At 34.6% G+C, this 15,175-nt stretch overlaps 1 protein-coding gene across 1 annotated transcript in view; it reads left to right on the forward strand.

Annotated features, from left to right (window-relative positions):
- The window catches only part of SRBD1 (S1 RNA binding domain 1), a 146,701-nt gene that overhangs the window by 131,323 nt on the left and 203 nt on the right, over positions 1-15,175 (forward strand). Inside the window, exons 19-20 of the mRNA XM_087953112.1 lie at positions 197-349; positions 14,694-14,878. Coding sequence (XP_087809238.1) covers positions 197-349; positions 14,694-14,878 — 338 coding nt within the window. The remainder of the gene's footprint in view (positions 1-196; positions 350-14,693; positions 14,879-15,175) is intronic.

The raw sequence follows: 15,175 nt of genomic DNA on the forward strand, positions 1-15,175 counted from the left end.
GCACTTCAGGTCCACTATATGCAGAATTTTTGAGGATTTGATGATTATAATGCTTATTTGTTAGCAATGTTTGCCGAATCTGTATATCGAATTTGAGGTTTTGTAGCTTTGCCATTGGGCAGAAATGGAAAAGATACATGATGTTCACTGCTTTAATGATAACTACATCCTTTTCTCTTATGATTTTGGATCTCAGTCAACAGAATGAGCTTGCAGCTGGGAGTCATAAAGCAGTCACAAATGAGAAACAGTGTAAAAAGAAAACCAAAGCTGCAGCAAATGTCATTCGGCAGCCAAATCCTTTGGATCAAACATGTATCCACCCTGAATCATATAATATTGCAATGAGGTAAGCAGTGTAAAAATGAAAATGCAGTTAGCTCTTTTAGTTTTTAGTCTGGGAAGTAATATTTTTTCCAGATTACATGTGATCCCGGACAGCTTGTAATGCAGCCCACAAGATTGTAATAAAAATATCTAAAAATAAAGGAAGTTTGTTGTTCAGATATATTATCTTTATAATATATGCTGTCCAAAGGCAATTCCTCTTCATTCAGTGCAAGCCAGGCAAGCCAAACGGTTAGACACACCTGATTTAGATATATATGGTTCTTTGCAATGTATGTTTTTATGATGCTTACAAAAGATATAAAGTTCATTATAACCAATTTTGGGGATTTAAACAATGTTGATAATGCAGTTTGATATTATTATTTTTGCCTGTCCTGAAGCAACTATATAATCCCTACAAGTATATGGAATCTTCCTAATATTTCATCATTTCCAGTGGGAGGTATATTTCAATACAGGATTCCTGCAGTGTTAATCAGGTACTGATAATCACCAAACCCCAATTTACCATGGAAATGTTTTGAAAGCCAGATTTCTGCAGCTGCAGGAAAAATGGTTTAAGGAAATTCAGATGAGTGTATTTAACTTTTCCTATTAATTTCAAAGCATCTTTTTATTTTGAATATGAAATTCCATGCAGCTCTAAAACTGACACAGTATAGTATTCTTCTTTAAAGTGAAACTTTACATAGAAATATAGACAATCTAATTATGTTAGGGTACTTTCCAAAAGACTGTAGTCTAACCAAGCATAAAAAAACGCCCACAATATAGTTCCTACCTTAACTATGTGGCAGTTATGCTGCAATATCAGACAACAATGGCAGACAGAATGGCGTCCAAAATGGCATTCACTCAGCCTCCCAATATGTGACAGTGGTACCAAGAGTGGTTATGCAGAGCACCATAAACTACTCTTTTCCTCCTTCTCCTGCCTTCTAGAACCTTCTGGGTTGGAATTGCAGGCAGGTTTGTTTGTATTTGTGAAAGTTCATAACTCGAAAGGACCGTCTGTAATAGCAGCAGCAGTAATAGTGATGTTATTATGGTTCATCACACAGTCAGATGTTCAGACCTGGAATAGGCAGATGTTAATGTTTGATGCTGTTAAAGTTATTGTCACAGGATGTAAGCTGTTCCACGTGAAGCTGCCTTTTGCAATTGACTGATGATTTTGTCAATGGTGTTCAAATGATGCTCCAGTTGCTTTAGGATTGCACCCAAGTTCCTATTACTAAGCATATTACCGTTGTTTTCTTTAGCCATAGTCATTCTATTTCTGTTTGCAGGCCTTTGTACTTTGTTACCTTCTCCAGTTCTTTCTCTTCTCTTCTGCTGCCTCCAGGTACTGCCATGCAAAGTATCCACACTTCTTTGTCTTTCTTATCAACATTTGTTAAGCCTGTGATGTAATGCGGCAGGTGCCTCCTGTCTGTTTGAATTCTAAGATTCCACTTTAGCTTCTTCATTTTTTATTATTTGCTCAATTTTATGGTCCCACCAGTTTTTGCTTGCAGGCAAATGTTATTTCTTGCAGATTTTCCAATGTACCATTGTTGCTACTTTGTCATGCCATTGCTTGTAGTCAGTCTGGGTGATCTTGCAGCAGCTAACCAGATGATCCACTGTTTCTTCAGTTTCTTTACATTTTTTTGTTGTTAGTCGTGAAGTTGTGTCCGACCCATCACGATTCATGACCCCATGGACAACGTTCCTCCAGGCTTTCCTGTCCTCTATCATCCCCCGGAGTCCATTTAAGCTCATGCCTACTGCTTCAGTGACTCCATCCAGCCATAACATTCTCTATCGTCCCCTTCCAACCATAACATTCTCTATCGTCCCCTTCTTTTTGCCCTCAATCTTTCCCAGTTGCCTTTCTTTACATAGGCAACACTTACTGTCTGTTGCTGTCTTCTCAGTTCTGGCTTTGTATGCATTTGTTCTTAAGGCTTGGGCTTATGCAGCCAGAATTAGCTCCTTGGTCTCTTTCTTCAAGTTTCCTACTCTTAGCTATTGCCAGTCCTGTTATTATCTGCTTTCCCTGCTACTTGTTTAATGTATTGGCCATGTAATGCTTTGTCTTCCCACACCTCCATTCTCTTTTTCATTTGGTTTTTCTTGTAGGGCAGTTTGGTCTTTCCTGTACTCAGTAAGCCTTCCTAATTTATTTGCATCTACTTAGCAAACTTTTTTGTCTTCTGATTGCAGAATCACTGTCAGTTTGGAAGCAAAATGGATTTTTCCCAAAAAATTAAGATGATTAAATCAGTTGAAATATAACTACGGTATCTGTGAATAAAATCTTTATTTAAACATCAAAAATGTTTAGAATTTCTGATAAGAATTATTAAAAATAATACTAATGATAAGAATTAATAAGTTTATACTTTATGCTGATTGCAGAGAGAGAAGGCTAAAACCTGAAGAGTAAAAGTGCAACAATTGGCTTTTATGGATTAGTCCCTTGTGCAGGACCATAATCCATAGCAAGTTTACACAGAAGTAAAGATATTTGAGTGAAGTGGGAATTTTTGACTGATATCAATTTCCTCTTAATGATTTTAGAAATAGAAATATTTTCATCAGGATTACAACAGGGAAATTGGGGTTAAATTCCCTTTCCTATACTTTTTCTGATCCTATTCATTATCAATGTAATATTAGATGCAAATACTCAATGCCAGATGTCATCTTGCCTTCTAAGCAGGCACGTTTAGAACTACATAACATGTGTCCTTCAAGGATCAGTTGTTGAAACTTTTTCCGTACACACTGTCATAGATATGTCATTTTAACTCTGCCAGAAAAGATGGGAGGGGAGATTTAACAGTTTTTTGTATGCAGCATAATCCTCAAAGCATCTCCTTGTCAACACCCACTATGTTTCTGACATGCCTCAAGTAAGTAGGAGCCAGAGAAATAACCAACTACAACTTATGGCCTCTGGCAAACAACATGTGCTTAGTTACTAGATTACGCTGCCCCCACCCGTTAAATTCTAGTTAATTTCAGTTTATAAAGATTCAATCTAACATAATAATGGATGTAACAATTAACTATCCTTAACTGGGTACTATAGATGATCCCTTTATTCTTTGACTTCAATGCAAATGTAATAAAATTTTGAGTTTAAACTGAAACCTTGTGGAATTAATAGTATTTTAAATTTTGTTTAATATGTAAAAAAAGAAAACCCTCCTCAAACCCTTTCAAGATAGTGACTTACAACAGGGTAAGTTTAATGCTCATTAAGATAAGCTGATAAGTAAATCATAATACTATGAAACCAGATTGCAACATCTGGTTTATCAGTTTTATTTCCTGAGTACTTAGAGCCTTTACATTTTTTATATAAAAGTTATTTTAATTTTAATTTTTAATTTTACACATCTCTTCACGTGAGCAACATGATTCCGGATTATAACCCTTGTACATAGTCATACTTTCATTTCCATTTCCATTTTAAGGGATGTATGCATGATGTACATTTGGATGTATGTCTTTTCGAATATTACTAGGCTTTCAAGACCATTAATACAATTTCTTTCTTTCCCCTGCCAACCTTTTCCCATGGTCTGCATGGAGAACATCAGATTGTAAAAAGCTATCCTGAAGAGTAGTGCTGAAGCCATATTCTCCATTTCATATTCTAGAATAGTCTACATAGCTCTGGGTCCTCTATGGATATTCTAGGAACACTGTGATAATATATGTTCTTTGCTCATTTATGTCTATTTCCTTACTTTTATTCTGCAGCCCTTCTTGTCTTGAATCACAAACTGTAGACTTCTTGGGATACAGCCTATCTTACTTTATCTCTTAAGGCTAAAGCTGTATGCATATTACTTGTCTAATAAAAATAATAGTAATAGCAACAAAAATTAGGTTTATTACAAGGCTTACATTTTTAAAACATCCTTGCAGGAAGCATTCAGTTTGGTTGGTATCAGCTTTGTGAAGTTGCAGCAAAGCAGCCATAGATACAACATTTTTTTCCACTTAAAATAGTATTGTTAAAATAAGGTAATCCTTCTCTATTTCATGACTAACTAGTGATAGTAACATTTATTTGGTATCAGTATATTGAAATAAGATGTAACCTATCTTAGCACCTTTTATTATGGTAATAGCCAACATCCAGTCGATTGCAAAAGCAAGCCTTCCTGTTTTCATCTGTCTACCTTGCCTCCTACAAGAGCTAAAAGGCTAGGTACAGTTAGAGGCAGATATAACTCATCCTTGGACAGAAAAGCGCCCTTACCTATATTAGATTTGTTCTTCTTTCACTGCTATCCAAAAACTAAATCCCGAGCCTCCTACCGAGATACTCAAGAAATACCTTTCTGAGAGGCTGAGTTACATGAAAGAGGAAAAGTAGGAAGATTTGCATTCTATATCTTATGTACAGAGCAAGCAGAAATGCACTCATATAGTATGGGGTGTAAGTGAAGAAATTTGCATTTTGTTATTTTAATTGTAGCTAGTAAGTTATTCTTTGGAATAGATTGGTTGTACCTTTTGCATAGTTTTAGACATAGTGTTTAAACCAAGGAAATTTCAAAAGTATGTCTTAAACTAGCCTCGTAGCAATCAGTATTTATCTAGACAGAGTCTAATAGTTGCTGCACTCAGATGCCTAGTCTTACAAGAACAATTGCCTATTTGCTGTATCAAACATGGTCATTTAACCTATACTATTCAAACTTCTGGAAATAGCAATTTTTATTCATCCCAATTGATGTTCAAGCCTATTCATTATCTTTAAAAGTTGTAACCTGAACTGGCATTTCCTTTTATTATTGAAGCTTCAGCAAATTCACTTAGAATGCTGGTAACATCATGAATTATGAAAATAAATACTAATGTACAGATTACAATGACTGTCCAAAATATGATGAATGCTGACATTTGCATGAGAATATTGACACTCTCAAGTAAAGTTTTCAAAGTTGGAGTCCTTTAATAACTTATTTAAAATAAACACTAGCAGTGTTATGTGTCTAGTGTTACATTCCAAAGAATTAACTTCTGTATCTACCTATTGAAAAGTTAGTGGTGTTTGATTCAATAGGGCTTACATCTACATAATAGCAAGTAGAACTGTAGCTTAAGTTTCTAAAACCTCCAACATGCATCAATGAACTTTTCAATATACTTAATTATGAATGTCAGCCAAAATGAGAAGGTGAGAGAGAATACCAGGTATTTTCTCCATTATTGCATTTTCATTGGGATCATCTCTATTAATAAAATTAGAATATTTGTTGAGTGTTTGATAAGAAGGTTTTACTATTTAACTTCTTATACTGATCTTTTAATTTGTATTTCAGCAATTAGCATGTGCTTTCGTAAACTTTAAATATTTATCTGCATAGCATGTCTTAATTTTTTGCATGTGTACATTTTATATCAAATAGTTTGAAAAATATTAAATGTAATTTATTATTAGTAATCACCTACAAATAAAAATGTCATGTGTAAAAAGAGGGGTAGTTATTATTCCTATAATTTGCTTTTAAAATACTGCAAGCTGGAAGCTCTCCATTAGTGTTCTTATGTCAGCTTCAGTATACCAATTGTTCCACCCAATAAAAAATAAATGAAGACAGAGAGAAATAATTGTTTATAGCATTGTTCTTCCTTAAGCACAGCATAGCATAATGATACTATGCTGTTATTACATTTTCTGTGACCTTGGTATAACTGCGGATGTTTTTCTATACCCATAAGGATTTGCTTTGTTCTTAGCAATGACATTTAAAAATAGAGGAGGTCAATATGCATTACTGCTGAGATGGAGTTTCGTCTTTAATGTTGATTTCTCTTCCAAGTGTTCTCCAAGGCTTTTTTTTTGGGTGAAAATGAGCCATGAAAAGAAGGAAAGGGAGGGAGGCAGGGAGGAAGGAAGGAAGGAAGGTAGGAAGGAAGGAAGGAAGGAAGGAAGGAAGGAAGGAAGGAAGGAAGGGCTTTCACTAAGAACATAGTTGATTTGGGAATGACTATATCATATTCTATATTTCTAAATCAGATGTAGCTCTAAAAGTGTACAACAAAGTGGAATTGTTTCTTTGAATATAAATTTATAAGATTGACCGTAAATTCTGAGCTTGGCTGTTGGATTTTTCCACAGACTTTCATTCTCCTTAGTTGGGAAAATTGGACAGAAACAACCAAGGCACTTTTCCCCCAACATTTTTAGTTTACTGCAATAAATTGGAATTTTATCATGAAAAGATATCAACACATAACGAGGAAAGAGCTCTTAAATCAAATATAATTTGCCATTAATTTAATAAAGGTAAAAGTTTCCCCTGTTTCATATCCAAGTCTAGGGGGCGATGTTCATCTCCATTTCTTAGCATTGTTCAAACACATTTCTGTGGTCATGTGGCCAGCATGACTATATGCCAAGGCACATGGAATGCTGTTACCTTCCCACTGAAGTACCTATTTATCTGATTGCATTTGCATGCTTTCAAACTGCTAAGTGAGCAAGAGCTGGGACAAATAATGGAACTCACTCCATCCTGCAGTGCTCGAGTCTTAAACCTGAACCGGTAGCTTTTACTGCTGAGCCACCGAACTAACCTAATCAAAGTAGATATTGTTAGCAAAGGAAAGACCTAGGTTTCCCAAAATTGAGGACTTCCTTAAAACAATACTAACAGTTAACTCAGGTAATATAAATTATACTGTATTCTTACAATTCTCCAGTTCAGTACTCATAGTATATGAATACAGTATTTGAAGGTCCATTGGCAGCTATAAGGATTTACTTGGGGTTTTGTTTTGTTTTTTGAAAATTTTATTTGGGTTTTCACAAAAACAAAATACAAATAAAACATCTTTTTTGAAAATAGCATGGTCCCAGGTTATCACTTCTTCATACAGACACAAAACTCAATTTCATGCTCATTTTTATATTCTATTCCATATCTTATTACCATTTTATATTTTCTACATAGTTTTTCCCCTCTTCTAATTTTCTCAAACTTTGTTTTAATTATCTCAATTCAAATCATTATATTTATACTTTTGTCTGTCCTGTTACAATTTCACATTCTTTTCTTATTAAGCAATTTTTTCCCTGTAGTTACCAATTAGAGTATGACACCTTTATATCCTTTAATTTTATCCATTCAAGCTCTTATTTAAGCTTCAATGTATAGCTTTAAGATTATAGCATTCAATATAATACATAACTTCCAATCGAATTCTGCTTGGTACATTCTTAAAATACACACTATATTCTTAAAAAGAAAAAGTTATATATATATGTAAATAAAGCACACATTCCATTCCAATTCAATTCTATCATTAATATTCATTAAAATCTTAACATCTTTAACATTTCTTTTCTATTAAATATCATACTTCCTTGGGAACACTTATAATCTTTCCATAGTTAATTCTTTTTTTTTTCGTATTTCTCACTTATATTTTTATAAATCATTACTAATAATTAAAAATGTTCCCATTTAATTCTCCCAATCATTTTAATTCATTTATTTATTACCAAACATTCAACTACATTACAGTAAATATTTTATCCATCATTTTAATCATATTTTCTAAAATTATTTCTGTTTATAATATAACAATGCTATCTTATGTACCTTTACAGAAGCCCTTTTGCAATTAAATTTTCACTCATTATCTCTAAACAAGCTTATGGTTACAATCCTTATATCTTTTCCCTGTTTCTCCATTTCTTGTTTCTGTCTTTTACAACTTCTTTTCCTTGCCTTCTTCCCCCTCTTCTTCTCCCTCCCCTTTTTACCCCCTCGTCTCTCTATTTCTAACTCTCTCATCTGTAATCCCCTCTTCTGTTGCTTTCTAATATTATACTTATCTTTCAAATTCTTCTTCTTCTTTTTGGTTGTTTTTTCTAGTCTTAAAACTTTTCACTCTCTTTCCCCCCTTTTCTCCCCCCCCCCCACTTAAAATTATTTGATCATTAAAGATGGCTTCTTCTTTGTCCCAATCTTCTTGTTCTGCAAGCGTTTCTTGTTGTTTCTCATAGTTCCAGATCTCCATTTCTAAGAATTGAAATACAAAGCCAAAATAACCACTCCCTTCTTGTGCATCTTCTTTCCATTTTTTTAAATTCCGTTTTCAGTTCTTCTAAGAGTGATACCATTTTAAATACTTTTAAACAACCACCCGGTTAATTTTAGTCATCCAGATGCAAAAACCAAAAATCACCAAGTAATCTAAATAATCCAAGGCTGTTTCTACTTGCTTCTTTTTTCCACTTTCTCTTCCTGGTGTTCTATTATTTTGTTACCAAGTTTCCATTAAAATGTATCTTTGAGGAATTTTGTTAAAATTTCACTGTAAGTTCCTTTTAATTACAGTTCCATTCCTTAATTCCAGGCAGTCTCCCCAATTTTTCCAAATCCTGCCCTTCTATTCTTTTTTTTCTCCTTTCCAGCTTTTAAAAACTTTTAAATGTCCAGAAATCTTTATTATCCCTTTGACTTTTATTTTCAGCTTAAATGCCTATTAATGTCAAAGTGGATTTTTTTTCAGTTTCTTGCTTAAGTCTCTTAGCTGTCAGTATAAGGAAGGGAAGAAAAAAAAACTAATCCTTTCCCTTCTCTCTCTCCTTTGCAGCTTCAAAATCTTCTTTGGGAACAATGTTGTTAAGTTTAAATTCCAGGTTACCTTATTTGTTGCTTTTGCTGTTTGACCCGGCCAACCAAAACTTTCTTATCTTCCTCCTGCACATTCTTTTCCGGTCGAGTTCTTTGTGGTGGCCATTTCTGGCCACTGCTGCAACCGCCTTTGGGAAAGGGAGTAATAGCCAGCTGGGGAGGAGAGATGCGGCTCTCCTCAACCCTGCAGGCAGTCTCCCCCCTCTTCACCACCTCTACGGGGTGGCTTAGCCCCGAAACCAGCCAGCTCGGGGCGCTCCAGCAGCAAGCACGGATCAAAGCCTCGGAGAGACGAAGCTTCGGTCTGTCGCCAAAGAAGCTCAAACTGGAAGTCCCAGGATTTACTTGTTTATGTCCCTCCCAATAAGTTATGTCTTGTTACAAAGCAAAAAAGGGCTTTTCCATAATAGTCTGACCTTATGGAATATTGCTCCATTTTAGGTATACCTGTTTTACCTGTTATTTTAAAATTGGTCTAAGATCTAAATGTTGCAATCCATGGCTGTTGATTTATATTGTGTTATACTTATGTTTGTACCTATTTTTGAAATACTTTACTTTTTTATTTATATTGGAATTAGATTTTAATTCTTTAGTTTTAATTAAGTACAGATATATGTCCATCAACAGATTTTGTGCCGGTAAGATGTTTGACTAGATCAAAGAAATCTAGGTACATATCCATTAACATTAATGGAAGTTCACTGGGTGACCTTGGCAAAGTCATTATCTCTCAGCCCAACCTCCCTCATAAGATTTGACTCATAAACCTAGAAAGGTCCATATAGGTCATATAGTCCATGCCCTCAGATGGTGAGAGAAACAAGTGAAATTTATCTCCTTGCCTTGCACCAATTAGCCTAGGTAGCATGTTTTGCACCAGAGTCAATCTGATAAGCCAAACTAGAGATGACAGACCTGACAACTATACATTGGAAAGCTCTTCTTGTTGCTATCTGCAAATCCAATGACCACTGACAATCATGGAGCACCTCTGGCCTACAACATAACTTTATAGAATGTAACTTTCTGTCCAAAATTCCTACATTCTGTTATTATCCATCAAATTATGTATTGGCTGAAAGCCTGAATTTTAACAATATTTGGGTAAAATGATTAAAATTGGCAATGAAATGTTTTAAATAATAGTTATTTAAATAATAGCTTGATAACTATTTAAAAAAATCTGTCCAGAGCTCTATCAAAGTTTCTAACAGGAGTTTGAACTGCAGTGTTGTTCTTTACATTCTACTCTTAAAATGCATTTTTCCAGGGAGCTTTGAATAAAATATAGAACTACATCAATAAAGTAGCAGTCATAATCACATGGATTTGAAAGGAAAAACCAAACATATTTTATGGTTATGGTTTTTATAATTTATTTTGTGCTGTAGAAGAGCATTGTTCATTTTTAAACATTTTTTTTAAAACAAGTTTTATTAATTTTTTCAAAAACAAACAAATCATCATTAGCCATTACATACTTAAACCTTTTTCCATTATAAATTTAACAAGTCAGATAAAACCTTAATTCTATTTTAAACCATTTCCATAAAGCATACAAAAACCTCTTATCCAGTTTCTCTTTACCTCTCTTTACTCTTATTCAGTTTCATTATTATTGTTTCATCTATTTCTTTCTGACTTGACCACCATCATTCCCATTCTATACTTCTGCAAGGTTCCACTAATTCTCCCAAAAACATAAACACACAACACATATAACATAAAAGAAAAAAAAAAAAAAATCTTTTAGGAAAGTAACTTGGCCCCAGATATCTCTCTCTTCATGAACTTCAATTATATTCATGCTCATCTTGCATATCATTACTTATTTTATCTACCATTCTAAGTCTTCTATATTAACTTCTCCACACATTTCACTCTTCTTAATTCTATCTTAATTAATCCATCTTAATTTGAATCATTACATTTGTATCTTTTGTCCATTCTTTATTGTCCCTTATAATAAAAAAAAAAAAGAGAATTTCTCCTGAAATCACTAATCAGAGTATGATGCCTTTCTGTCTCCCCTCTAAATTAATCAAATTAACATTTAAAATAACACCCAGTATCCAATCCGATTCTGCTTGGTACATTCTATCTAAATAGTAAATCCAAAATAATTAAATACATAGTTAAACAGTAAATCTAAATGTTGAATCTTATAACATTCCCATTGTCTTTTCCAAAAACAAATGCTATAATAAAAATTTTATAATAACATCAATATCATAATCTTATTAAACTCTTTAATTAATACTCAATATTCTAAACCTTCCCTTTAATATTATTAAATTTAAAATCAATCATTACTAAACATTTCAACATTTTAATCTCTTATCAACTCTTAAACCATTTTAATTTTCTATTTCTAATACAATGCTACAATATCATCTTATGTACCTTGCAAAACCTTTTTTTAAAGAATTTATACTTTACCCTTTATCCCTAAAAAAGATTCCTTTTTTTCCCATCTAATTTCAAAACTTTGTAGCTTTTCTCCACCGTTTTCCTTCCTTTCTTCCCCACCAAACCTTTCTACCCCCCTTCTTCTAGCCTCTGCCTTACTGGCTTCCCTTCTCTGTTGTGTTCCTTTTCCCTTTTGTTTACTATCATTATGTTGATTTTGCACCTTATTTTTCCCCTTCTTAAATGTTTTTAGATCTTAAGTCCTTCATTTCTCTTCCTTTCCCTCTTCCTTCTTTCTTGGTTAAATTCTGAAGTTCATTAAAGATGGCTTCTTCCTCTCCTTCTTCTTCTTCTGCTGTCTTCATCTGCTGTAATGTTTGTTGATAGTTATAGCGCCATTTCTAAGAAAAGGAAGGCTTCCCTCACAGCATCTCCACCATTTTTTTTGTTTGCTCATATTCTTTTCTCAGTTCCTCAACAGAAAAAGCCATTATAAATCTTTTCTTCTCTTTTCTTTTCCCCTTCTTTCTTCCTACAACAACCAAGATATTTCAAAAAAAATAAAAATAAAACAGTCCCAAAGTTATCAATCAGTCCAAGCCAAGGCAAAGTTCTCACTTTCTCTTCCTGGGGTAGTATCAATCAGAAGAAAAGAAAGTACAAATCTGTTTCTTAAAATTTTATTGCAATATATTTCAGTCTTCAAATCCTTAAGGCATCTCCTCCAACAGTCTTAGCACACAAATATTTTTTTTAGTCCTCTCCCTTCTCACTTATCACTTAAAGCCAATTTTTACCTAAAAAAAATAGGTTTCTTAATATCCACTTGTTAAATCCATAGAGAAGGAGAGTAAACTTTCCTTTCAGCACCACCAAGCTGCCGCTTATTTTCTCTTCTAGAAGGTATCATTCAGAAAGCCATAATTTCCAGGAGTTTTGTTAAATATATCTTAGAGTCCCGGGGACCAAGAAAAACTCTCTTTTCAAAAGCTTTCTCCACTTCCTCCTGCGCATTCTTACCCGGCTGCCAGCTTCTTTGTGGCGGCCATTGCAGACCGCCGCTGCATCATCTTGGGAAAAGGGGGGTCTGCCGGCCGGGGAGGGGGTCTGCAATACCCCCAAACCCCTTCCCGGATCCCCCCTATCTTCAGCTACCCCTACAGGGTAGCCTAGCTCGAACCCGTCCGGATCGGAGCACCAAAACGGCTAGCACGGCAGGGATCGCGCAGAGTCGCAAATCCCTGCCGCTCGCGAAGCCGACAAACCGGAAGTTCCCAACAAGTTATGTCTTGTTACAAAGCAAAAAAGGGCTTTTCCATAATAGTCTGACCTTATGGAATATTGCTCCATTTTAGGTATACCTGTTTTACCTGTTATTTTAAAATTGGTCTAAGATCTAAATGTTGCAATCCATGGCTGTTGATTTATATTGTGTTATACTTATGTTTGTACCTATTTTTGAAATACTTTACTTTTTTATTTATATTGGAATTAGATTTTAATTCTTTAGTTTTAATTAAGTACAGATATATGTCCATCAACAGATTTTGTGCCGGTAAGATGTTTGACTAGATCAAAGAAATCTAGGTACATATCCATTAACATTAATGGAAGTTCACTGGGTGACCTTGGCAAAGTCATTATCTCTCAGCCCAACCTCCCTCATAAGATTTGACTCATAAACCTAGAAAGGTCCATATAGGTCATATAGTCCATGCCCTCAGATGGTGAGAGAAACAAGTGAAATTTATCTCCTTGCCTTGCACCAATTAGCCTAGGTAGCATGTTTTGCACCAGAGTCAATCTGATAAGCCAAACTAGAGATGACAGACCTGACAACTATACATTGGAAAGCTCTTCTTGTTGCTATCTGCAAATCCAATGACCACTGACAATCATGGAGCACCTCTGGCCTACAACATAACTTTATAGAATGTAACTTTCTGTCCAAAATTCCTACATTCTGTTATTATCCATCAAAATAACCAAAGCAAATTATTTATTGGCTGAAAGCCTGAATTTTAACAATATTGGGGTAAAATGATTAAAATTGGCAATGAAATGTTTTAAATAATAGTTATTTAAATAATAGCTTGATAACTATTTAAAAAAATCTGTCCAGAGCTCTATCAAAGTTTCTAACAGGAGTTTGAACTGCAGTGTTGTTCTTTACATTCTACTCTTAAAATGCATTTTTCCAGGGAGCTTTGAATAAAATATAGAACTACATCAATAAAGTAGCAGTCATAATCACATGGATTTGAAAGGAAAAACCAAACATATTTTATGGTTATGGTTTTTATAATTTATTTTGTGCTGTAGAAGAGCATTGTTCATTTTTAAACATTTTTAACAATGAGATTAAATGGATTCCAGAAGGTGGTAGAGGACAGGAAGTCCTGGAGGAATGTTGTCCATGTGGTCACGATGGGTCAGACACGACTGCTCAACTAACAACAAAAAACAATGAGATAGGTAGCATAGAAATTTAATAATAAAAAATAAGAAGAACAGGAGAAGCCACCTATCATTCCTTCTTCCTCACTGAGGAAGAAACCTTTAGAAATATGTGGAGTGGAATCCTTGGATACAGAGCCATGTGGACTCTTAACTTCCCCCTCAGCAAGGCAAAAGTAATACAGTAGTAGCAGCTTTCACCTCTTCTGCCTCCATTGCACTTATCCTCTGCAGTGTAGGGAGGTCCAGGAGAAGAACCTTCTCTACCATTGTGAGACACCTCTAGAACATCTTACCCCTCCCCCCCCAAGATGAGCTGAGCTCCAACCTCCTGACCTTCTGTAAGAGCTTAAAGACCTGGCTCTGCCATTTGTCTTGGGACACCAATGGAGGGGCTTCATGTTGTAGGTCAGAGGTGTCCAAACTTGGCAACTTTAAGACTTGGGGACCAACTCCCAGAATTCTCCAGCCAGCTATGCTGGAGAATGCTGGGAGTTGAAGTCCGCAAGTCTTAAAGTTGCCAAGTTTGGGGACCCCTGTTGTAGGTGGTGGCTTGATCAACAACATATTCCACCCTGTTCCCCTCTCATGTTGATTTTATAGTATTATATTTATAGGTTATCTATGTATATGTATCAAAAGTTATTCTAGCTAAAACCTGTTATTAACTAAAGGATGAGATGCAGATGGAGAGAGAGAAAAAAAATTCTTTGCACTATTCGTGCTATTTATTTAAGCTTTTCTTCCATGTACTGTGGTCTAATAATTCAAAAGTAATATTTTCTACTCTCATCCTGCTTCTATTTTATATATAAGGTTTTTAACACTTGTTGGAGAAAGTCACTGCGATATAGGAAAGTCAAAAATGCAGCAGAAAGTGAATTCAATAATTGAAAGAGAAGGGATGGATGGAATTACAAAAACATTGAATACAACAGAACAAACACTGCAAATAATAATTGATGCATTGACTCAGCCAGAAAGTTTTGACATTCGGAAAGGTAAGAGGTTTGAAGATATTGTTCTTTTGCCTTTGATATGTCAGTTTTTGTTTATAATTTTAGTGACAGTTTAGTTGGATAGTTATGTACATTCTCTGTAAGCTGTCTGCAAGTAGAAAAGTATTGGACTGCTTTGTGAGGTATGTAACAAAAGTTAGTTTTATATTTAAGAAATTTTATCCCTATTCTAAAATCATGATACTTCAAAACTATAGAAGTATGGTCCTGGTTAAGTTCATGATCCCTGACTATCTGTGTTTGCTCTACTGTTCCACCGACTTTGAAAATGAATTGTAA

Source organism: Notechis scutatus, chromosome 1 (genome assembly GCF_049901735.1).
Source record: "Notechis scutatus isolate UNSWTSFEM ecotype Mainland chromosome 1, rNotScu1.2, whole genome shotgun sequence".
Classification (NCBI taxonomy): Eukaryota; Metazoa; Chordata; class Lepidosauria; order Squamata; family Elapidae; genus Notechis; species Notechis scutatus.